Source organism: Plectropomus leopardus, chromosome 15 (genome assembly GCF_026936395.1).
Source record: "Plectropomus leopardus strain MGB_pleo_1.0 chromosome 15, ASM2693639v1, whole genome shotgun sequence".
NCBI classification, from domain to species: Eukaryota; Metazoa; Chordata; class Actinopteri; order Perciformes; family Serranidae; genus Plectropomus; species Plectropomus leopardus.
In genome coordinates, this window is record NC_142190.1 from 1,897,822 (window position 1) to 1,923,244 (window position 25,423).

The 25,423-nt window shown below is 39.6% G+C and overlaps 2 protein-coding genes across 17 annotated transcripts in view; both read left to right on the forward strand.

Moving 5' to 3' along the window:
- mlxipl (MLX interacting protein like) overlaps nucleotides 1-17,114 on the forward strand; it is a 28,448-nt gene extending 11,334 nt beyond the window's left edge. For 2 of the 14 annotated variants that reach the window (XM_088088139.1, XM_088088138.1), the window contains 13 exons: nucleotides 1,487-1,664; nucleotides 2,428-2,508; nucleotides 5,691-5,836; nucleotides 6,578-7,166; nucleotides 7,249-7,322; nucleotides 8,134-8,440; nucleotides 9,023-9,117; nucleotides 11,061-11,214; nucleotides 12,460-12,587; nucleotides 13,016-13,050; nucleotides 13,298-13,421; nucleotides 15,692-15,821; nucleotides 16,733-17,114. In XM_088088139.1, coding sequence (XP_087944265.1) covers nucleotides 1,487-1,664; nucleotides 2,428-2,508; nucleotides 5,691-5,836; nucleotides 6,578-7,166; nucleotides 7,249-7,322; nucleotides 8,134-8,440; nucleotides 9,023-9,117; nucleotides 11,061-11,214; nucleotides 12,460-12,587; nucleotides 13,016-13,050; nucleotides 13,298-13,421; nucleotides 15,692-15,821; nucleotides 16,733-16,899 — 2,208 coding nt within the window. In that variant the 3' untranslated portion in view covers nucleotides 16,900-17,114. The other 12 variants (XR_015778866.1, XR_015778870.1, XR_015778869.1 and 9 more) reach the window with 12 other exon arrangements.
- Nucleotides 17,115-18,079: 965 nt separating this feature from the next.
- The window catches only part of srrm3 (serine/arginine repetitive matrix 3), a 113,827-nt gene continuing 106,483 nt past the window's right edge, over nucleotides 18,080-25,423 (forward strand). The window contains exon 1 of one of the 3 annotated variants that reach the window (XM_088088149.1): nucleotides 18,080-19,006. The gene's annotated coding sequence lies outside the window, so the exon portion shown is untranslated. The remainder of the gene's footprint in view (nucleotides 19,007-25,423) is intronic. The other 2 variants (XM_088088147.1, XM_088088148.1) reach the window with 2 other exon arrangements.

Consider the following 25,423-nt stretch of genomic DNA (forward strand, 5'->3'; position numbering starts at 1 on the left):
GAGACGTAATCAAAACAGTTTCCGGCTCATTCTGGGCTTCCCTATAAATGTGGCGTCAGACTTCGAGGTGGAAAGCAAAGACAAGAAGGAAGCAGCTCAAACGGAGAGGAGACCGGCCCGGAGCTCCACCTTCTGTGAGTGCTTTAACGGGTTTTAGGAAAAGAACAGGTACTTGGATGTGCAACTACTGTGTCTTTTTTTTTGTGTAAGTGGATGTAAATTGTGTTTCAGTGAGTCATCATTTTGTTTGCCAACACAGATGCCGGACGACAATGTTTAATATGTATCATATCAGTGTGTCTGAAGTGACGTGGTGTAAGCGCTGACTTTGTAATTTGGAGGGGGAGGGGATGGTCGATGATGGGACATCTAAGCGAAAGGCTGGCCACACAAACATGGGCGTTTTGTAGCAACCTGTCAGTTTTTTCCCCATTGATTTTTAAGCACCAAACCAGGGTGTGTTGTAGCATGCTGTTACTCTTTTTCCAGCTGCTTTTTAGGCATATGCGAGCGTTTTGTAGCATCCTGTTGCTGTTTTTCCAGCAGCTTCTTAGGTACAAATGAGAGTGTTTTGTAGCATCCTGTCACTGTTTTTCGAGCAGCTTTTTAAGCACGTGTGGGTGTTTTGTAGCAACTTGTCACTGTTTTCCCAGCTCCTTTTTGGGCACCAAAATGGGTGTGTTGTAGAAACCTGGCTCTGTTTTTCCACAGCAGCTTTTTAGGCACAAAAGTGGGTGTTTTGTAGTAGGGCTGGGTGATAAAATGATAATGATATCAATCCCGAAATAACTTCTTGGATTGAAATATGAGATGTATAGTGTCGATAAAATGCATTCCAGCCATGTTTTGACAGACAGCAGGAACAGCCAGTGATAATAAGAACAGCACCGCAGCGAACAAAATGGACAACTCTGACTGTAGAGCAGCTGAGTGTTTGACAGCAACACAGTCAAACAGCAAAATTTGCAGAAGTGGAAAGTAATTTCTTTAGACTTCTAGCGCGCACATGTCCGACAGCCCGCTCCAGCGCGCGGACATGTCCAATAGCCTGTTCACGCGTGGACATGTCCGACAGCCTGCTCCAGCTTGGACATGTCCAACAGTCTGCTCCAGCGCGTGGACATGTCCAATAGCCTGTTCAAGCGTGGACATGTCCCACAGCCAGCTCCAGCAAGCAGACACATCCAACAGCCCACTCCAGTGTGGACATGTCCGACAGCCCACTCCAGTGTGGACATGTCCGACAGCCCACTTCAGTACGCGGACATGTCCGACAGCTAGCTCCAGCACGCGGACATTTCTGATAGCCCGCTCCAGTGACAGTAGGAGCAGTAGCACTGGGCAATTAATCGAAAAATAATCGAAACTGCCATCATTGCATCACTTTGCCGTGTCAGTCGTGTCTCTGTGGAGCCCTCTGGTGGATAGATCAGGGGTTGACTTATCACCAAGAGTTGACCCTCTTTGGTTGGATCTGATGTTCCAGGGTCAGATCTGCCAGACCAGGCTGGAGAAATGGTCCAATCAGATGTACCAGGAGCCCGAGGCTGCGCCGGCGGAGGTGCACATGTTTGACCTGGACTGCCTTCTGTCCGACATCTCCGACACCCTGTTCACCATGACCCAGAAGCAGCCATGTCCCTGGACCAGTGACCGACATGACAGTGAGTTCAGTCTGAGCGACTTTCGGCTGTGACTTTATGCTCGTCTGCAATCAGCGTCAAATTATTCGAGATGTTTGAAAATGAGGATGGACACCTAGTGGCCTATGAGCTGCGTGACAAGATTAACCCTTTGGGCCCGCTTTAATATCAATCGATCAGACTTTATTTATATAGCACTTTTCTTTTTTTTACAAAGATGAGGATGATAATTATTGTTATTAAATTGTTATTATTATTATTATTAATGATAATATAGCACTTTTCATAAAAAACAAACTGTAACATAGTGATTCATACAATAAAAGAAGTAAATAAATAACAACAATAATAATGAATAAAATACTCTAAATAGCAAATAAAAGGTAAATGAAAGGATAACAGCACAAAGTATAATAATAGATGTTTTTTATAAATAATAAAATGATATACCAACCAGTCAAATGTGTAAATATATGATACTTGACCTAATAAGTAATTAAATGCCTAATAATGTGTTATGATTGTCGTTTGAAAGCATTATGAATATTTATTAGTGCGCAGCTATAAATAGACAGCACTCTAAGCGGATTATAACGCGTTATAAGTGTGTTTAATGATGCATTATAGATGTCACAGAAATTGTTTTGAGGGGGTTTAATATTTTAGTGCAGCTGACGGGTCACGTGGGTCAGTCAAAGGAACTTAAACCACAAATAAGGAAACTCCCGTGACAGAAAGCAGAGAGACAGACGCAGTCTCTCACAGATGATGTTCTCCTCCTCAGCGTACACCAGCAACGCCGACATCATCCAGCCGGGTCTGACGCCGCTGCAGCCCAACCTGGATGATTTCATGGATATACCAGGTACCCCTCCATCCGTCCACCCGTCTGTCTGTCTGTCTGTCTGTCTGTCTGTCTCTCTGTCTCTCAGAGTTGCAGCAGATCAATACCTTCATCTGAGTATTTCAAGTGTCCGTTTTTGTCCGTCATAGTGAGTTATTCAACGACATGTGTGTGTTTAAATTAGTGCAAAAATATCTTTATATATATATATATATATATATATATATATATATATATGTATATATATATAGTATATATTTGAATGACAGGTGATGTCTAAAGTGATCCTGATAAGAGACACCGCAGATTTATGGTCATCAATGGCTGATTTTTCAGCCTGAGAGTTTAGTCATAGTATTAAGTCTTAAAATCTCAGTTAAAGATTAAATTGCTTAATGCAGAGATTTTTTACATTGCTTTTCGACGGTTTATACAAAGTCAGACATCATAGAAAGCACACATTGTAAAATTGACAAGTGATGGACTGAAATTGAACAATAAAGAAAAAACACAAGCAAGCAAAAACCAAAAAATAAAAACAAACACACAAGCAAAGAAAAAGCAAAAAAAAAAAGAAAATCAAACAAGCAACTAAACAAAAACAACACAAAGAAAGCAAAAAAAGAAAAAGAAACACACAAGCAAGAAAAGAGAAAGCAAAACAGAAAAACAGAAAACAAACAAGCACACAAAAAATAACAAAAAGCAAAGAAAAAAAAGAGATAAATCATGTAGAACATAAATGACCAAATAGCAATTTAAAATGACGCACGGTCGAAATACTTCTCTCTTGTTAAAGAGACTTCTACAAATTAAAATAATCAATCAGAAAAGAGCTATACGATTTTGCATTGCATTTGATTTTTGATGTTTCAATTTTTTTCTAGTTGCGTCAAAAAAGAGAAATCTTTTGTGGAGTGACACTCCTTTGTTGATGTGCTGCGTCTGCACTTTTTTTTTTTTTATATTCGGTCCTCAGAGGTTGGAGGGGGGTCGATTGCTGGGTGGAGTTGGAGAATGGGGAAGTGGAAGAGGATGTATTTAGCTACGAGGCCGGGGAAAATAAAAAAATAAAGGGATGGGCTGTGAGATGTTGGGATTTCCTTCTCCAAAAAGGAGCTCTTGGTGACCTCTGCTCTAAGTCGTGATAAAAATTAATTCTGCTGGTTTCATTAGAAGATTTTTCCTTCATTTTTGAGGCTTGACTGTCTTTTGGGTGGCCCCCTCGTAGAAAAGCAGCTGTGTAGCACCAACATACACTGTTACAACATTTTCCACGTACAGACGGTAGGTCATTATAGTACATGCTGAACAGGATCGGGCCCAGTATAGAGCCCTGAGGAACACCTGCCGACAGACGTCGGGCCGTAGATTTAGAGTTATTTATTGGGAGAAATAAAGCGAGGTAAGACTGAATGAGGTTGAGAAGCTCTTTAGAGAAATTTATGTATTAATGTGATTAACGGTAGCAAATGCTTTCCGTAGATCACGGCCCCTACAGCCCCACCTTTGTGGACTGATGCCTTAAGTAGGGGAAATCGCCCGATTCGGGTCGCCTGCAGGGAGACAGAGAGCTGACAGCAGGCTGGACTTTAGTTCCTTGCTCAGAGGCACAAAGGCAGTGCTTGTTGTGGCCTTTGTGTTGCTGTCAGTGAAGCGATCCTGCTGCCCCGAAGCTACAAGTCAGCCTTTGTAACCCACAGACAACCTGCTGCCCTCTGCTGTGTGTGTGTGTGTGTGTGTGTGTGTGTGTGTGTGTGTGTGTGTGTGTGTGTGTGTGTGTGTGTGTGTGTGTTTGTTCTCACAGCTTTGGCAGCGTCCTCCGGGATCAGCTGTCTGCCTCTCTGTTGGTCACAAGATCCAGCGGGCGAGTGTGTGTGTGTGTGTGTGTGTGTGTGTGTGTGTGTGTGTGTGTGTGTGTGTGTGTGTGTGTGTGTGTGTGTGTGTGTGTGTGTGTGTGTGTGTCAGAGCGGCTCAGCCTTGAGTTTAATTCATGCAGAGTGCTTCTCTCACATGGAGATACAGTCAGATCGCTTCTGTGAGGCGGGAGATGAAAACACACACGTGCTGGTACGTACTTTTAAATGAGGTCACGTTTTTCACCTTGTGTTTTTAAAAACATGCTGGATTTTAAATGCTGTGTGTGTGTGTGTGTGTGTGTGTGTGTGTGTGTGTGTGTGTTATTGACTGAACAAAGCATGTTCATATTCGTCTCTCTGAGAACTTGGTTTGAATCCGTCAGATGTGGTTTTAATCGCAGATGGCAGGTTGGCACCGTCTGATGCCAACGTGGCTCCAAAAATATGTGACCTGGCAGATACGAGGCTGAACGACCGGCACTACAGAGCGCCGCACTGCATTTTATTTAATGTTTGGGCTTTTTTCTGTGTGTTTCTGTGTTTTTTTGTTTGAATTTCATCAAACAGCAAACTGAGAAGGTGAAGTACGTGTTTGATTTGCACGTTGCTATGTATGTTAAAATATGTTAATATTAATAAATATAAACACAGTTTTTAGTAATACAGTTTTTGATTATAGAATTTTATTAAATCTGAAAATATTTTATTTTTCCCTTTTTTGGATAATTTTCTAGTGATTCAACACGAGCACCACCACATTGTGCCGTTAAGATCTTGATCTGGACGCTGCGTTTGTTTTCAAAGCGAGTGCACAATGTATATTTATGCGAAAACGAGTTTTGAAAAATATTTTATTTTTTTTAAATATTATTTAAATCGAAAAAAAAATTAAGGTTTAAAAAAGTAACGTTATGTAAAATAGTCTAAATATTTTTTTATTGTATTTATTTAAATTGTATATTTATTATATTAAACGTATTGTTTATTTTATTACGTGCTGTACCTATCTGGGAGGAAGAGCAACAACATCATTTTTCATTTTGAATTCTTATAGATTCGATATTTCTCGGCATCTGTTAAAAGACCGACGGAGGTTGACTCGTGTTTTTGTCTCTGCTCTATCACTGACCCTTTTATGTTTTGTTTTTTTGATATTAGTCAATTCTTCTCTTTTTGTCTTTGCTGATCCCAACGACTTCCCGCCAAACTTTGGGAAATGTAAACATGGGCTCAGTGTGAGAGCTCCCTCGGCCTGTTTATGTGTGTGTTGTTGTGCCACCTGTCAGCCTGATTAACGGTGTGTGTGTGTGTGTGTGTGTGTGTGTGTGTGTGTGCTTCTCTCAGATATCTTTATGAACTACAGGAGCCAGCCCACCGAGCAGACGGGTTTTTCTGACTGCGGCTATTTTGAGAGCTCGCCCAGCACCGCCTTCACCTCGTCCGCCACAGCGACGGCTCCTCAGCTCCTCATCGACACGCAGCTGGCTCAGGTACCGCCGCCGGAAACAGCTCCACCTGCTGGTGACGCGCAGCGCTGCAGAACTTCTGCATTAGCAAACAGTGGTGTTATTGTACGGAAACCGAGAGAGGCCAAACTTGTAATCGTTTTTTTTTTTTTACTGCCATTATCTCAGTATAACAACGCTGATCATTTTTGGTTTGGAAGGCATATTCTCTTTAAAAAATCACAGAATTTTTTTTTTTTTTTAAATTGTCAAACTTTTACCATTTAGAAGAAATACAATAAAAACACCTAGTTTTTCTTTAAGAAATTGCCAAAAAAATACCATTTAAATCTAGTATCTAAATACTATTTTTTTTTAAAAAAAAACAAAGGGTCAAAAGTTTCCTTAAAAAAAATGTTTTTCTTTAAAATCAGCAATGAATAAATACAAAATACAAACGTTTTGAAAAGCGCATTTAGTGCGCAGCACAATACGAGTGTGTGTAATGTTAAAGTGGGCCCCAAGGGTTAAAAATCTTCTGGATCATTATGCTTTTTTTAATTTTATTTATTTAATTATTTTTTTTTATTTTTTTATTTTTTTAAATCTAAAAAAAGCAAATCAGATTCTTGGATATTTTTTAAAGACACAATTTCATTATTCTTATCAATTATGTAGTTAATTGACGTGTAATCTTTTAGCTGAAGTTGTACAGATTTTAGGGCTGTGAAGTATCTGAAGATCTTTTGCAGCGTTTAATCAGTGAATTACGATTTTGTTTTCCAGCCCAGTCTGTCGTCGGACGCTCTGCCTCAGCCCTCGTCCTCCAGCAGCAGGCCGGACCCGAGCCGGCCGGCACAGGCCTGCGGAGACTACCACACGTCCAGCACCATATCAGGTGCCATGCCTTACGGACACCAGTCGTACGCCGATCCTCCGGTCTCTGTGGCGTTCACCAGCAGCATCGAGCAGCTGGCGTCCTCCAGCATCCCTTTTTTCTACCCGTGCCACAAGTTGGGTTACTACACATCGACCCCCGTGACCCCCACCGTCATCACTCACACCGCCTCCACAGCGGGGGCCCAGGGGTCCGTGCAGCAGGCTCACAGCTACCCTCACACGGGGGACGCGTTCCCCCTGACTCCCTGCGGCTCCATCAGCTACCCGGCCGTCCCGGTCCACGCGGCGCTGCCCTCCGTCACCGCCGCCCACTGCTTCTCCGTCCCGGAGCAGGTGGCTGTAACGGGGGTCAGAGGGAAGCACAAGCAGAAGACGGGGGGAGCGAGGACAGTCGGCCCCTCCGCGGCCTCCTTGTCCACTGCGCCCACGCCAACCAGCTGCCTGGCGAAGCTGCTGTCCTGCAGCGCCGGCGAACGTGAGTCACGTCTGTCCTGCGTTCTCGCTTTAACGGTTTCTGACAGAAAACATGAACTCACTGTTGGTTTCTGGGCTTTCAGGGAAACCGTCGCTGGGATTCGATGCTCCTCTCGTGACGGCCAAAGGTCAGAGGTCGTCGTCTCCGAGCTCCTCGGTGAGTCTGTCCCTCCCTTTAAAACATCCATGGTCTGTCCTCACAAAACGCCGAAAACTGGCTTTAAAAACAAAACGTGAAAAACAATACGTGGCAGTTTTTGTACAGATAAAAAATAAATAAATAAAAATAGAATTGAATTTATCAGTGAGCTTTAAAGGTGCTGCTACTCTAAAGAAATAATGATAATAATGATAATAATAATAATAATGATTATGATGATAATAATAACATTAATCATGATAATAGCAATCACAATAATATATAATTTTGTCATATTTATGTATTTTAACAACATTTAAGATTTCCGTTTGAGTCTATGACACTATGAGAATAGTCTAACTCATAAAATTTACTTTATTACTTGAATAAAGTTTATCAAATAACTTTTAAATCTACATGTTTCAATTATGCTGATGCCTTTTTATCTAATTTAATTTCATTCAATTCAATTTATTTTAGTTTAATTTTTATTTTAACAGTGAAAAATGTAATACAGTAAATTCAACATATTTGAAATACACAGAAATTATTAACAGAAATTACATAAACTTAAGTAAATCAGGTACATCGCACGAGCTATAACTTTTCATCTCAGTTTTATTGGATTTAATTAAATAAATGGGGTTTTTTGGTTTATTTTGGAATCACTTGCTTCAGTTAGATGTAATTTTTTTTACTGATTGAATTTAATTGAAATGCGAAAATTTCTGGATTTTGGTCAGAAGACAAGTTAAGACAACTTAACAAAACCTCTTTATGAAACAACAGTGTAAAGTTTCTCGAAGTCAAGTTTGTGTGTGTTTGACAGTCGAGCGGCGGCGGCGGCGGCGGCGGCGGCAGCGGCGTTCGTGTCGGAGCAGCTTCACTGCAGCTGCAGCACGAAGCCGGCTGGCCCGCGGGGGTCCCCGTGTTGACACCTGTGCACAGTCAGAGCGCCAGTCTGAGTCACAGCGGGCCCCTCGCCGGCACCTCCAGAGGCTCCGCGGTGTCCGCCCTGCTCGGCCACGGTGCCACCCAACCCGGCGCCACCCAACCCGGCGCCACCCTCCTCATCCCCAAGACGGAGAAACTGTCTCCTGTCCAGCTCTACGGCACCGACAGGAGCAGCTTAACAGGTGCAGCACGCCATCACGTCCACTGGTGAATGATAGCAGACACCAAAATGATCAAACGTTCACTCATTTTTAAATAAAACCAAAAAAATAAAGACTTTATTTTTCAATATTCGTTTCCAAAATGGTAAAAACGGATAATCCATGAAGGGTTTGTTCTTTGGTTATTCTGAAATAAATGTTTGGATTTGTTTCTCCAGTTTCCGAAGAGAGAATAGACTTAGATAAGATTTAAGTTTAAAAAAGAAACTGAGAAATGCAGCAATTACGCAAGAATTCAGTTTCTTCTGCATGTAACACTTTGCGTGTGTGTGACTGACGATTAATGACCAAAGTAGAAAATGTCAGGTTAGATTGTTTTAAGGAAACTATTTTAAACTGTGTACTCATACACTATGAATTATTTTAGCTCCTGGTTTGTTGTGATTATATTTCTTATCTATGTTTTTATTACTAATGTATATTTGATTGATCTTGTATGTTTCGTCTTGTTTGTGTGGACCCCAGGAAGAATTGTTGTTGCTACGGTAACAACTAACGGGGATCCGATGTAAATAAATAAATAAGTAATCTCTTTCTTTCTAGTTAATTTTTCAGGACGTCCGGGACAAACGTCACCCCCGAACCCCGAGTCCCCACACTCGTGCTTCTCAGGACACGGGAAGATAGAATCAAGTAAGGTAGGACACACCGTTTTTAATGCACTTTTTTACTTTAATTATTTTATTTAATAATTATTTATTATTATTAGGAACTGTTTGTCATTTTCCAGAGGGGTGGGGCTGGTGCAACAAAGGATGAGGCATGTCAAATAGTTTTTAAAGCGTGTCTTCTTTTTTAAAAAAATTACATTTTAAGTGATTTTTTTTTTTTATTTAAAACTTTTTTGGCATTTTTTTTCCTTGACAATTTAGAGAGATTTTAGAGGGAATTTATAGAGTTTTTTTTTCTAAAAAAAACGTTGCTTTTTTCTGGTAAAATATTTGGTGATTTTTAAAGGAAACATGCCGTCCACACCAGCAGGCCTGTCACGGACACTTTATGCATTTTCCCTGAATTACTCAGGGAGACTAAAGGAAAAAATATTTGTCGCTAAAATCCAGCCGCCTGCCTCTCCTCTCATAAAAAAAGAACATTGTCTTAGGCCTATCAGATACATGTGAATTTGAATTATTTGAATTGATTAATATTGATAATAATAATAACTTTATTTATTTAGCATAATTGACGCCGAAAATGCAGCTCAAAGTGCTGAAAATAAAAGAACATATAATGTTTGAGATAGAAAAAAATAGAATATGCAGTGCATAAATAAAAATGCATAAATTAAAATGAAAAATCAGTTGAAACTGCAGGCTTAGACAAGATACAACAACCAACCGTTTAAAACATATTTCAGGAGAAAGCAACGATAAAAAGATCTGTTTTAAGAGTTTGTTGAAGGTTTCAAGAGATTTAAAAGCACTTAAGACCTTCAAGTAGACGTCCCAAAATAAATGGATAAAAAACAAAAACAAAAACAAAAACAAAACAAAACAAACAAACAAACAAACAAAAAATATCTATCTATATATATATATATATATATATATATATATATACACATACAGTATATATATATATATGGTTCTGATATATATATGTGGTGCTGAGGTGTTATATATGGTGTTTTCATGTTGCGGGGAATTAAATAGTACACAACTGAAGACTGAACAGATTGTTGAATATTATAATGTGACATGACATGTGACGTGTGACGTGATGTGTGACATGTGACATGTGATGTATGAAGTGTGACGTGTGACATGTGACGCCTGATATGTGACATCTGACGTGTGATGTGTGACATGACGTGTGACGTTTGACGCGAGACGTGTGACATGTGATGTGTGACGTGTGACATGTGACATGTGAGGTGTGACATGTGAGGTGTGACGTGTGACATGTGACGTGACATGTGACGTGTGACATGTGACGTGTGACATGTGAGGTGTGACGTGTGACATGTGAGGTGTGACATGTGACGCCTGATATGTGACATCTGACGTGTGATGTGTGACATGACGTGTGACGTTTGACGCGAGACGTGTGACATGTGATGTGTGACGTGTGACATGTGAGGTGTGACGTGTGACATGTGACGTGACATGTGAGGTGTGACGTGTGACGTGACGTGTGAGGTGTGACGTGTGACGTGACGTGTGACATGTGAGGTGTGACGTGACGCCTGACATGTGACGTCTGACATGTGATGTGTGACATGTGACGTGTGACATGTGACGTGACGCCTGATGTGTGATGTGTGACATGTGACGTGTGATGTGTGACATGTGACATGTGACGTGTGATGTGTGACATGTGACGTGTGACGTGTGACGTGTGACGTGACGCCTGACATGTGACGTCTGACATGTGATGTGTGACATGTGACGTGTGACATGTGACGTCTGACATGTGACGTGACGCCTGATGTGTGATGTGTGACATGTGACGTGTGACATGTGACGTGTGATGTGTGACATGTGACGTGTGACATGTGGCGTGTGACATGTGACGTGTGACGTGTGACATGTGACGTGTGACGTGTGACATGTGACGTGCATGGTGCATCTGTCCTGTGCAGCAAACGGAGACGAGGAGGATCACTCACATCTCCGCCGAGCAGAAGAGACGCTTCAACATCAAACTGGGTTTCGACACGTTACATAACCTGGTGACCACGCTGAGCTCCCAGCCGAGCGTAAAGGTACCGAAAACAGACGAGCAGCTGACTGAAGGTTTTGAATTCTTTGGATGTTTCATGGATTTTAGAACATTTTAAGGATTTTGCGGTTTTTAGGATGTTCCTAAGATTTTAGGACATTTTAAGGATTTCGCGGATTTTAGCCCAGATTTTCGGACATTTGGAGGATTTTTGGATGTCATAAGGATTTGAGGTCATTTTGAGGATTTTAGCATGTTTCTAGGATTTTAAGACATTACAGGGATTTCAGCAAGTTTCAAGGGTTTTCAAACATTTTTTGGATTTTAGGACATGCTTTGAAGTTTTGGGACGTTTCATCGATTTTAGAACATTTTAAGGATTTTGCAGTTTTTAGGATGTTCCTAAGATTTTAGGACATTTTAAGGATTTTGGGATGTTATTAGGATTTTAGGACATTTCTTGGATTTTAGGAATTTTTCTTAGGTTTTTGGAACATTTCTCAGATTTAAGCATGTTTCTAGGATATTAAAATATTACTAGGATTGTAGGATGTTTCTAGGATTTTTTAAAAAATATTTCCTGGATTTTAGGACATTTTTAAGTTTTTGGAACAATTTTAGGATTTTGGGGTGTTTCTAGGATTTTAAGACATTACTCGGATTTTAGGATTTCAGCAAGTTTCAAGGGTTTTCAGACATTTTCAGGATTTTAGAACATTTTAAGGATTTTGCTTTTTTTCAGGATGTTCCTAAGATGTTAGGACATTTTAAGGAATTTTGGGACATGTCTTGGATTTTAGGATTTTTTTTAGGGTTTTGAAACATTTCTTTGATTTTTGCACATTTCTAGGATTTTAAGACATTTCTTGGAATTTAGTACATTTCTCGCTTTTTGGTACATTTCCTGGATTTTAGCATGTTTCTAGGATTTTAAGACATTACTAAGATTTTAGGATATTTTTAGGATCTTTGGACAGTTTTAGTATTTTAGGAGGTTTCTAGGATTTTAGGACATTAGGGTCCTAGCTAGGTGCTCTGTCAGGGGGCATGGGGGATCCTCCACTGGCTCTTTTTTTGATCAACAAGCTCTATTTTGATGCTGTTTTGTCACCTTATGGAGACTAAAAATACAAAAACAGTTCCCAGTGTGAATCACTTTGTTTTTATTGTGAATTAAGAAATTGTCTGGGGGCTCAGATTTGGTCTGCGGGCCGTAAGTTGAGTATCGCTGGTTGACTGCAATGAGATGTAAATGCAGCTACGTTTGTGCATTTCTGTGGTGTGTCTCTGACGTGTCGTCCTTCTGTCTGCGGGCGCAGATCAGCAAAGCCACCACGCTGCAGAAGACGGCCGAGTACATCAGCAAGATGCAGCAGGAGCGAGCGGCGCTGCACGACGAGGCGCAGAGACTCCGAGAGGAGATCCAGCTGCTCAACACGGCCATCAAGTGAGACTTTTAGTATGGAAGCGTGTGTGTGTGTGTGTGTGTGTGTGTGTGTGTGTGTGCGTGCGTGCGTGCGTGCGTGCGTGCGTGCGTGCGTGCGTGCGTGCGTGCGTGTGTGTGTCAGTCAAGCGGCAACCTCCTCCAACACAAAAGTGCCAAAAAACACAGTTTCATGTCCACTAGAGGCTGGCTCCAAGAGAGGACATATCTGCAATTTTAGGACGTTTCTAGGATTTGAGGATGTCTCTTTAGGATTGTAGGACATTTCTCAGATTTAAGGATGTTTTTAGGTTTTTAGGACATTTCTTGAATTGTAGTATATTTTTTAGGTTTTGAGACATTTCTTGGATTTTAGTATATTTTTTAGGTTTTGAGACATTTCTTGGATTTTACGACATTTATACAATGTTAGTATTTTTCTTGGATTTTAGGACATTATTGGTCAACCGAGGACTTCGGTCAGAAGGTTTGGGGATCCTTTACTGACATTTTTTTCGATAAACACAATCTTTTTTTTAAAAATATTTGATAAAATAATGATATAGAGGTGATTTTAATTTAATTTCATTTAAAAAAAACTGTCTGAAAGTACCTTTGGCCACCTGACAGAAAATGGTGACCCTTCCCTTTAATGTCTCGAGTCGGTCTCTCGTCCCCGCTGAGATGAGGACGCTCCGCTCTGCTCTGCTGACTCAGCATGTCTCTTCCTGCAGCGCGTGCCAGCAGCAGCTCCCAGCCACCGGCGTGCCCATCACACGGCAGCGCTTCGACCACATGAGGCAGAAGTTCAGAGAGTACGTTCAGGCGCAGACGCTGCAGAACTGGAAGTTCTGGATCGTATCCTTACCGACGTCACCGTGACAGTAAAAACATCACTTTCACACAAACACAACTTAAAAATCCATAATGATTTTCTGTGTCGTTCACTTAATGTACACGCCTGTTCCCGTGTTTGGTTCTTATGTTTATTTATTTTTTTGTTAATCTTTTTGTTAACGGATCCCCGTTAGTTGCTACCACGGTAACGACCCGTCATCCAGGGGTCCGCACATAAAAATACATACATAAAATACAAAACACATTAACAGTATCCTAAACCAAAACTTAAATCAAATAAAATGAAATCAAATGAAATAATTAAAATTGATTTAAAAAATAAGTATATACTTTGTGTAATGTGTATAATGTTTACACTTGTGTGGCATACAATAAAAAATTGATCAAAAAAAAATAAGGATATACTTCAACAACAAAACCAAGACGACTCTGCAGCACCAAACATTATAAAAAAATAAAAATAAAAACAATTTATTAATTAATAACACTTTATTTATATAGCACCTTTAAAAACAGATCTTACAAAGTACTAAAGCAGAAATGGGATGCATATATGGTGATAAGACGATGAAAAACCAAACAGTCCTGTTCAAGCGAGACGACACGGGGGTAGAGTTCGAATAAAATTAAAACCAGAAGAAAAATGTCAATATAAAATAATAGAAATAAATAAAACAGCAACAACAAAAGCAATAAAATCAAAAAAACATAAATAAAAATAAAATAAAATAAATAAAACGTCAATTATAAAGGTAATATCAATAAAAATAAAAATGAGCCTCTGATGTGGACGGATGCAGAGAGGGAGCGTTTACTGCAGAACAGAACGAAAAGTGACCAAAGCAGATGCAGATAAATACACTCATGTTGTAATTGGTACAAAGCCATTATTCATGCGGAGCGTCTCGTAATCAGACAGATCACAAAAATGTGCTGCAAATTCCAGTCAAATAAAAAAGTGCTATTGATCCAAAACTGTTTCCTTAATGATCAGCTGATCCGTTGCTGCGGCTCGTATCTCGCAGGAGGAGATCAGATAATCATTTTATCTGTGCTGTGTTGCACAAAAACACCTTCAGGGTGTTTTCTTTCCATGAATATTGAGGTTTTTTCTCGGCTCCCTCAGGAAGTCGAGCTTTTTTTTAAAATATTGCTATCATGAAATAAAAACATGAAGCCCTCAGAGCATCTTTTCTCCCGTAAGAAAGCAGCGTTCACAGTTTGTATGGAGGCTCATTTTCTCGCCGTTTCATAAACGGTTTTGTGAAGACTGAAGCAGCTTTTTAAAAATAAGACATATATTATAATCATTTTTCTTATTGTTAACAAAAACCAACAAAACACTGATCCTTCTGTGTATTTACAGCCTGTCGTATCCCACACCGCTGCCGTTCAAAAAAAAATTTAAAAAACAACATAAAAACCCCCATTGTTTTTTATGACTTTTATGGCAACAATTATACTGTCAGATATGATTTCTGGATGACATATCATAATATTTCTTTATGTTTTTTGGATGACGCACTATTATGTTTTTAGTGATTTTTGGCGGCAGACTATACTAAGTAATTTTTTACAAATTTTTCGACAACTTGGCATGTCACTGTGTGTGAGCCACACTGTTGTGACATGACAACATGTTCTCTCATTACTTTATTTTAAGTCAATCACACACACCATCTTGCTGCTTTAAATGATATCACACACACACACACACACACACACACTCACACCTGTTCATCAATCCACAGCTGAGAATAGTCCCAAGCAAATTCAGTATTTACAAAAAAAATACAGCTGTTGTTTTAGGAAAGTATTGAGCATTTACAAAAATGTAGTAATAATAACAATAATTATAATAAAAACTTTATTTATGTAGCACAATTTATACATAAAATACAAAACAAGAGCATTAAACATTTGTGACAGAATTTGTTTTTGTTAAAGATGATAAGTATACATAAAATAAGAGAATTTATATATACATGTAAACAGGTAATAAACTCTAAAAATATATATAAATATTTTATAAATATAGATATATAAAAATTTTCTTTATTTTTTCAGGTTTTTTTCTTGTAATTTTCTTTCACTAATTTCTTACTATTTAAAAAAAACTTTTTAAGTTGCTTATTGTCTTATTGAAAGAATTTTAATAAATAAATTTGCCCAGATTTCGAACACTTTGTAATAATGACATAAATTCAGCAACATAAGAAAATAAGAACTCTGGTGTGTCGCGGAGACTTTTTTCCTCAGCTCAGCGTCAGTTCAGTATCATCATCGAGCCGCTGTTCGAGTCCTATAATGGGATGGTGTCCACTGCCAGTGTGGAGGACTTGTGTCGGTCCACTCTGTCCTGGCTGGACCAGCACTGCTCCCTGCCCACCCTCAGACCCAGTGAGTCCACAACGCCTGCGTCCCCTAAACCAGCGATCCTCAACGCACTTTTCTCAGGGGCCACTTTTACAAAGTGACACGAGGTCATTTTAGGTCATTTCTAAGATTTAAGGACGTTTCTAGAATTTCAGGATGTTTCTAGGATTTTAGCAAGTTTCAAGGATTTTAGGACATTTCTAAGATTTTTGGACATTTATAGAATTTTAGGACATTTCTAAGCTTTTAGGTTGTTTTTAAGATTTTAGGACATTTCTAGGAATTTAGGACATATTAGGATTTTAGGACACTTCTAGGATTTTAAGACATTTCTAGGATTTTAGGTTGGTTTTAGGATTTTAGAGCATTTCTCAGATATAAGAATGTTTCTGTGATTTTAGGACATTTCCAGGATTTTATGGCATGCCTCAGATATAAGGACATTTCTTGGATATTAGGACATGTCCAGGATTATAGGAAATTTTCCCTGATTTTAGGATGTTTCTAGGATTTTATGGCATTTCTCAGATATAAGGACGTTTCTTGGATTTTAGGACATGGAAAATTTCTCTGATTTTAGGATGTTTCTTGGATTTTAGGACATTAGTGTCTTATCCAGGACCTCTGTCGGGGGTGTGGGGGATCGTTTACTGGCACTTTTTTCGACTAACAAGCTCTATTTTGATGCTGTTTTATGCGCCCTGGCACCTTATGGAGACTAAAAGGACAAAAACAATTTCCAGTGTGAATCACTTCATTTTTATTTTGAATTTAAAAAATGGTCGGAGGGTCACCCAGCACTTTATCAGAGGCCAGATTTGGCCCGCGGGCCGTACGTTGAGTCTCCCTGCTGTTCCTACAGCTTCTCTCTAGTTTGATGGTGTTTATAGTCTTTGCTGTCTTACTTCAGCTGTCCTCTGTGTTTGTCCCCTCAGTGGTTCTGAGTTCACTCCGTCTCCTGAGCACCACCACGGCCATCCTCACGGACCCCAGCCTGCTGCCGGAGCAGGCCACCCTCGCCGTCACCCAGGGCGACCCCGCCGCCGCCGCCCTGCACCACTCCTTACAGCCCGCTACCCGGGACAACGTACACCCCATGTGACCGTGAAGAACCGACTCGCCGGAAACTGGAGTCAGCCACAGTGCACAGCAGACACCGAGTCAGAGAAGGGCCGACGGAAAAGACTTTTAATAATCGCGTTCCAATAAGACTCACCAGCCGCAGGAAGAATGTATCCCAGTTTACCCCAAAAATCACAGGAACTCTTTGTGTTCGATGCTTAATTCTGATAAAAGCATAATGTTCTTTTCACTCGACGTTATTTCTCAGCCTCAGAGTCGTTTCGTTTGACTGAAATCATTTGCAAACATCAGTTCACGACTGCATTTATTCTCAGTTTCTCAGGTTTCTTTCACTGTGTGTGTTTTTGCCGTCAGTTACTGACATTTACACAGTGAGGAAACTACAGCCCACACGCCTCGAACGCTGCTGCCGCACACCTGAGGCACGATTACAAACGCGTTTGACTGCATGAAGAGCTGCAGCGTGTCCGGTTATTTCAGAATATTCAGTTTAGTGGCACTTAAAGGTCAACTGTGGAGGATGTATAAAGAGACCTGGATACAGTACAGACCAAGTACCAAGGGCCTTCACCTCAAAATGCTCAAAATGCGAAAAAAAATATTAAAATAAGGGAATTAAACAACTACAAAGAGACGAACACTTATATCACAGAGACAGCATGACTACAAAAAGACAAAAAAATGACCTTAAAGAGAAAATTACTACAAAAAAAAGTATAAAACTACTAAAATTACTAAAAAGAGACAAAAAATGATCTTAAAGGGACAATAATGACCAAGAAAGACACAAAATGGCATCAAACAGACAGAAAATTACTACACAAAGACAAAAATTAATACAAAAGGAAATAAAATGACCACCAAGGGACACAAAGTTAGCTTAAAAAGGTTTCAAATAATTAACAAAAAACTAGGAAAAGAAAATAGCATCTATAATTATTATAATGATGAATTTAAAATTATGTTATCAGAAAAAAAAAAAAATTATACCTTCTTTTTTGGTAACTTCTTTGTTTTTGTTCTTTACTTCTATATATTTATTCATTTGTTTAGCAAATTTTCAGGTAACTTATTGCCAATATTTTGAGTCATTGTCTTTTTCGGTTTTGTTTTTCATTTTTATATTTATTAATTTATATGTTTAGCAAATTTTTGGCTAATTTATTGCCGATATTTTTGGTCACTACTTGTAAAATTACTCATTGCCTTGTCATGTTCTTGAAAGCAGTCGGGTCAGTTTGCTCGGGTTTCAAAGGGCTAAAAGTTTCCACAGGTAGGTTATTTTTTATTTATTTATTTTTTGGATTGGGCACGCCCCTCACCTCTGCTCCTGTCTGTGATTGGCCTGAGGTCACATGACTAAATATCAGGCCCTCTGTGTGCGCCCCATTGGCTGATGTGCGGAGTGGATGCATGTGATTGGCGGTTTTGTTCCTCTTCCGCTTTTTAAAAGTAGTTTGGTGATGTTTGCATCTGCAGCGCAGGATTTAAAGCGTGTCCTCAGCTATTTAAGAAATCCTGGACTAATAACGAATACACAAAAACACGGTGACATCACAGTAAGAGGCGATAATGCTCCAGTCAGCTGCAAATCGCCATTAAAGAAGAAGAGGAGGAAATGTTTGGCGTATGATGAAGAAGCTGAAACGTGCAGCTGTGCATCAAACTACAAACTCTGCAGACTTTATTTCATCATGCACCTTTGAGCGGGTTTTGTTTTGCAGGTTTTGCGGGAATTCGTCGCTTTGAATTTGAAGAAATGTGCTGCAGTTTGAAAAAGAAAGAGGACTTTTAAATTGTGGCGATGCACACAGAAACAGTTGGGTGCCGTCCCCGCTGGGTGGCGCTGTCTCACTTGGCTCCATGTGCAGCCGGAGCTCCTCCGCTCCGACAGGCGGCGCTGCGCCGCAGCCTCCCCCGGCTCAGGCGCAGTGTGTGTGGGGTTTTTGTTCCAGCTCTCCTCGGTAAATGCGCTGTCCACTTCAGCACCACAAGCCGAGCGGCAGAGGAGGCAGCGCGGCGAGCTAACGCCGAAGAGGAGCCACCAGAGGAGGAAGACTCCGCATCAGCACCGAGACCACAAAACACCGAAGACAATCCGGAGGGACACGCGGCTGCACGAAAAGGTAAGAGCTCCCAAAAAAAGAGGTGAAGTTGTTGGAGGCAGCGATGAGCTCCCGTGTTTGCTCCTCCAGCTTCATAAATCCTGTATGAGCGCATTAAGGCGGTGTTTACGTTGGCTGCTGTCTCTGTCCCCGCCTCATGTCTTCACCCTGAGCTCGGTTTGTTGGACGTGGTTGTCCTCGGTACCGGAGACGGCGTTTTTGTGCTGTGCAGCGGCTCCTCGCTTTGCAGATGGTGCTGTTTTATAACTCGTCGATTTCCGCTGCTTCAGTGTGACCAGCTGCTGTCTCTTTATGTGTCCTCTCTGTCTGTCTGTCTGTCCCTCTGTCCGGGCTGCGGGACGTTTAACACGCTGCTGTCTTGTTTTTCTGTGAGCTGAGGGCTTTTTTAATTGTTTTTTATTGTGCTCAGTTTGCACACATAAAGCGATGATACATTTAAATTCTTAACATTGTCCCGATTATGTGGATGTTAGTTAACCCTTTGAAACCTGAGCGGATTGTCCTGGATTGTTTCAAAACCAGAGGAGGAGGTTATGTGTTAGAAAATTAACTGATGTTTACCCAAAGACGCAAAATGAACTCAAAGAGACAAAAGTGACCCAAAAAAGGTACAAAACGACTTTAATGAGATAGAAAATTACTGTAAAAAAAGATAAATAAAATGACCTCAAAGAGACCAAAAAAATGACAGAGACATATAACGACTACAATGAGAGACAAAATGACCACAAAGAGACACAAATTTACCTTAAAAAAACAACCAACCAAAAAAAAAAAGACATCAAAAAGGCAGACAGTTACTACAAAAACAAGCAAAATGATCTCAGAGACACAAACAACCGAAAAAGACACAAAATAATCTAAGAGACACAAAATGACCTTTAAGAAACAAAAAACACCAAACTGACACAAAATTATGTCAAAAAGACAGAAAATTACTACAAAAAAACAGTCAAAAAAAAGACACAAGATGACTCCAAAGAGACACAAAATGACCTTAAAGAAAAAAAAACCCCAAAATAGACAGAAAATTACTACAAAAAGAAATAAAATTATTTCTAAGAGACACAAATTACTACAAAGAGACACAAACAACTAAAAAAAGACACAAGATGACCCCAAAGACACAGTTTTCCAAAGAAAACCAGCCAATTGCTCATGATTCAAAGGGTTAAATGGAATAGGATTGTCAACAAGAAGCAGAAATGCGGTTTTTGTTGCTTACTCATCAGGATCTGGGAGGTTTGCTGATTTGTACTGAACACTTTATGAGAGACTTTGAGTATATTTCATCCTGCTGGTCCTTCACGCTCGCTGCAGCTGTTTTTAAGGATTCTCTGACTTCGTTTTGGTGATATTGATCATTTAAGTGAATCAGGCGACGGATTTTGACAAAGTGATGGTTTGGATTTTGTTGAATTTTGGTCGTACGGGGAGCTTATCCGCAGTGAGAGCAGGCTGAAGCTTATTAATGTGCCGCTGTGGATTTGGGTCAACAACAAAACACATTTCAGCCACCTAAAATAGGTCCAACCTAATAATATCAGTATCAGTTTAATTTACATTATATTTATAGTATTTTCACGGCTTTACATTGGTGTCGGAGAGCCCGTTCCAACGTCAAAACTGAGAACTTAGTGTTGCTGTGGTTCCCTCGTCAAAAGGCCGGTGGGATTTTTTCTTTGGATTTTGAATTATTGCAGAAAATAAGCTCTGTGGTAAACAAATGCTTATGATACAGACATGTTTTGTTCAGCAAGATAATCTCCACAATTGAACACCACTTTTAGGATTTTTGAGGCCTGAATGCAATCTCTTGAAGTAAAAGCTAACGTTAGGCTATAAACAAACAACACCATGGTCACATGATTTACGTCGCCACCACAACGAGGCTGTAAAATCGTGTTTGTCACGATGATTAGCATCTGCCTTTTATAAGACACTTAAAAGCTTCAAAGTTTACAGTGGGTTATTCATGCATGTATTTTACGTTGAAGAAAGTAATGAAAGTAGACGGCTTCACACTGTGACTGAGCCGACCACCAGGGGGCAGGATATCAGCTGTCTGTGCATGGACATGTAGATTTTTAAACTGCTGTCAAAATTCACTTAGCAAGATAAAATTCTGAGAATTTGCAGATTTCATCTCGACAAAAATGTAAACACATCTTATGAGGAAGATCGCTCTTCAAAGAAATTTAGGAGATGGACACACACAAGAGAATAAACAACTATAAAACTGTAAAACTATAAGAACAGTAAACCAAAAAACTGCATCAAAACAGCCCGTCCTCCCCACCCTGCACTTAAAACACGACACAGTTAAAATTTGACTGGTTGTTTGTTTAATAGTGTTATAGATGTTTGGATAAAGGAAAAACTAAATGATAGCCTTAAAATGATGGTAAAAGTTCATATTCGTCATCCAGAATACGCAGCGGTGTAGTAGTATATAGTTTATTAGTAGTTTATTGCAGTAGTAGTATTAACTGATTGTAACTTGTGTTGTATTGTAGTAGTTTGGAGGCGATTTTCAAAATATTGTGATAAATATGGTGTATTGCGATATAGCCTAAAAATATTGTGACGGTATTTTAAAGCCGGCCCCTAACAGTCACATCCGGCTGCAGTAAACCCTGATCCTCTGATCCGCGCTGTTTGTCTGAGCGCGTGTGATCTCCCCGTGAATCAGAGACCAGTTTGTGACTCTGCTCCCTGAAAAAAAGCAGACGTCAGCGGGAGGTGTGACTGACAGGACGGTGCAGCGGGACCCGGGCCGGTATTTGGGAGAGCGGGCTTCCATTTTGTGGCTGCTGTTGGTGCGATAGGCCCGGGCGAGGTGAGGGCTGATAGAGGGATTAGTTTGTGTTCGGATGTGGATGCTCACAGAGGTGTGAGAGGAATGTCACTCACTCCGGCTCTATCTTCCTGCGCCGTCTGTCTCTGCGTTTCCTCCTCCACAAAGCATCTGTCTCCTGCCGGCTCCTCGCACACATTGTTCCCGTTGGTGCACCTGCACCGCCTGCACCTCCTGCACCGCCTGCACCGCCTGCACCTCCTGCACCGCCTGCACCGCTCTGCAGCAGCTCCTCACTACATGCAGCTCAGGCCTCCCTGCGCTCTCCTCTCGTCCCGCTCCTCCTCCTCTTCCTGTCCTACTTCCTCTTCAGCTCTCCTGAAGGGCGAAGCCGCTGCTGGTGAAGCCTCCAGGGGGGAGGAGAGGGGAGGAGAGGGGAGCGGGCAACAGAGGGAGGATGGAGGTGGTTTTTATCAAGTGCAGTGGCATCATTAGGCTTGAGCATCCAAAGCTGAAGCCTAAAAATGTTTTTAAAGTAGCCCCCGAACTAGAAAATAAAATAAACAGTTATATACACAAATAAATATAATTATACAAAAACACAAAAAAATCTAAGTTATTTATTTTATTTATATATATTTTTATTTATGTCCCATTAAACAACTGGACATTTATTTATCAACAAACGTCAGCTTTTATTTTATTTTATTTATGCATTTATTTATTTTTCTATTATTTATGATTTATTTTATAGAGGAAGGACGTGGGTGTTTTTTTTCACCCCAAAGCTACAAATATTTTTCCTTCAGCCTCACTGAGAGACTCAGGTAAAATGCATGAAGCGTTCGTCCCACACTGTGTGCTCACAAACTGTTAGAAATTTTAAAATCCAACGATAATTTATATTTTTACAGTTTACCGCTGTGATGTGTAATTGTGGACATAGGTTTGAATAGTATGTTTTAAAAAAAAAAAAAAAAATCACAAAAATTTGCGCAATTTTCAGAGAAAGAAATTTCACCCAATTAAAAATAAAAATTCACCAAAAACTTTTAGAGAAAAAACAGATGGCCTAAAAAAAATTCCAAAATCAGTAAAAACTTTTAGAGAAAAAATAAATCATAAATCATTTTTAAAAATACAAGAAAAGAATAATCGCCAAAATTTTAAAAGAGTAATAAAAAAAGTCTTCTTAAGGCATGTTTTATGCAAAAATAGATGGTAAAATTAATGCAAGATACAGCCATTTAAAGCAGTACCCCTCTCCAAAAGCCAAAGTGACACAGAAGTTTCTCCCTAAAGCTTGTTCATCAAAAAGGAGGACCCCCCCTGAACCCCCCACAAAGGTCCCAGTGTCCTTAAATCCTAGACGCGCCCCTGCTCTTCATCAGGCGTTTCCTGTGAGTGGCAGACATTGTCTCACGATGTGTGTTTAAAAAAACCAAACATACAAATTGCTGCGATGTGAGAGCACAGCGGGGGGTGGGGGGGTCTCTCTGCTCATTCACAGAAATCCATGACAGAAAATCAGCATCACTTTCTGATTCTCCTTGAATCTGCACTTCACCGAGCTCGGCTGTATGGTGGCACTGCAGGTGGTAATTCCTCCATGTTTTATGTAACAGGCTCGTCAGGCTGAGCTCCTGTCTCTGATCCGAGGCCGCTGAGGGAGTATTTCCGGTTTTGCTGCTGTATCATTTGGGTTGAGTGGACGTAAAGCGTCCTTTGGGGAAAGTTGTCTTTTGAGTGAAGGAGATTTAGCACCACTTAGACCACTGGAAATTATTTTTTCCTACCAGTGGAATATTTTTTACAACAATATTTATATAATTTTTTACTAAAAGAGGATTGAATTTGTAAAAAAATAAATAAATAAATAAAAAGAAATTATTCAAGAAATTTAAAAAATAATATTAAATAAATAAATAATTTAATATAATAAATACCGTTATACTACAGTAAGCAAATAAATCAACAATGTTTATTTATATATTTATTTATTCATTAAGCCCCTCCCCCCGAAAAAAACAACAAAAAAACATAACATAACCAAACAAAAGGGACAAAACTAAGAACAAAATACACAAAATAAAAAGATAAAAAAATATTAAAAATAAATGAAATTAATTAAAAAATATATAAAAATGAGGAATAAAAAAAACAAAAAAATATTCCTTTAAAATCTCTTTAGTTTTTTTACTCCTTACATTGTTTTTTAGCACTGTTGTTTTCTCTTTATTTAGTCAGCGTGTTCATGATGGATGCTTCTGATAATGACGAGCTGTAAATGATCTCTTACAGATGAATAAACAAAGCAAATACGTGTTAGCCAGCTGAACCCCTGATGACATAAAGCCGATAAAAATGAATGTACAAAAACATTTAAATCCCCCTTCAGACGCGTTTTAAATACTTATACTAATATTTTGTTTTAATGTAATTTCTCCACATAATAGTTTAAAAAAATTGTCTAGAGGCTGGAAGCGGATCTACTCGTTCTCCTTTATTGAGAAATCTGTTTGTGGTGGATTTTATTTTCTGCTTTCTCCTACTACTGCTCGTCTTAGGTTGACAAAAGTGGCTATTATTTAGCAAAATTTGGGAATTTTCCAGCCACGTTTGGAGTACAAAACTAAACAATTGCTTCATGAAAGTTCGGGACATTTACAGCCGTGTTTAAAACTACAAAAGCAGCTATGATTAAAAAACCAAAAAAGTCTGAACATTTTTAGCCTTGTTTGGAGCTACAAAAGTGGGTAATTATTTAGCAAAGTCTGGGACATGTACAGCCGGGTTCAGAGTGAAAAAAGTGAGTAATTATATATAAAAAAAAAAGCTGTCAGCTGTCTTTGGAACAACAAAAACAAGTATTTTTAAATTAATGTTTTCCCAGCAGTGTTTGCAACAAAAAAAAATGTTTTAGATATGTTTAAAACTATAAAAGCAGATAATAATATTACAAAAAGTTGGGACATTTTCAGCAGTTTTTGGTGCAACATTATTTAACAAAAACTCTTTCAGGCTACAAAAGTGGGTAATTATTTCACAAAATTCATGACATTTACAGCCGTGTTTTGAGCCACAAGTGTGAGTATTTTTTAACAAAAATTTGGGACATTTCCAGCAGAGTTTGGAGCTACAAAAGTGACTTTTTTTTTTTTTTGCAATTTCTAGCTGTGTTTGGAGCTTAGTTAGTGATTATGTAACAAAAACTCGGGACAGGCTCAGTCGAGTCTGGCGCTACAAATCAAATATTCCTGAACAAAAGTTTGTGGCAGTTTTTGAATTCCATAGTTAATTTAAAGCTGAGTTACACAAATCAAGTTCTGGTTTTATTGGTACAAAAAGAGGAAAAATCAGTGCTCAAAATGTCGACTGACTGTGGAAAATCTCGCTCGATATGAACCTTAAAGCCTCATATTACAGAAGCTTCACATTTACCCGCCACCGCTGCAGATATCTGATTCTGTAACCTCCGACCGGCGCGTAGCTGAAGACTGATTAGCAGTGAGAGCCGGTCTGATAGGGATCGATCCCACGCTCTTCACAGGTTGCGGTCCTTGGGACGAGCTGAGTGCCGTTGTTGTGGCGTGTTGTTGGCGTCATCGGATTCGCTCACA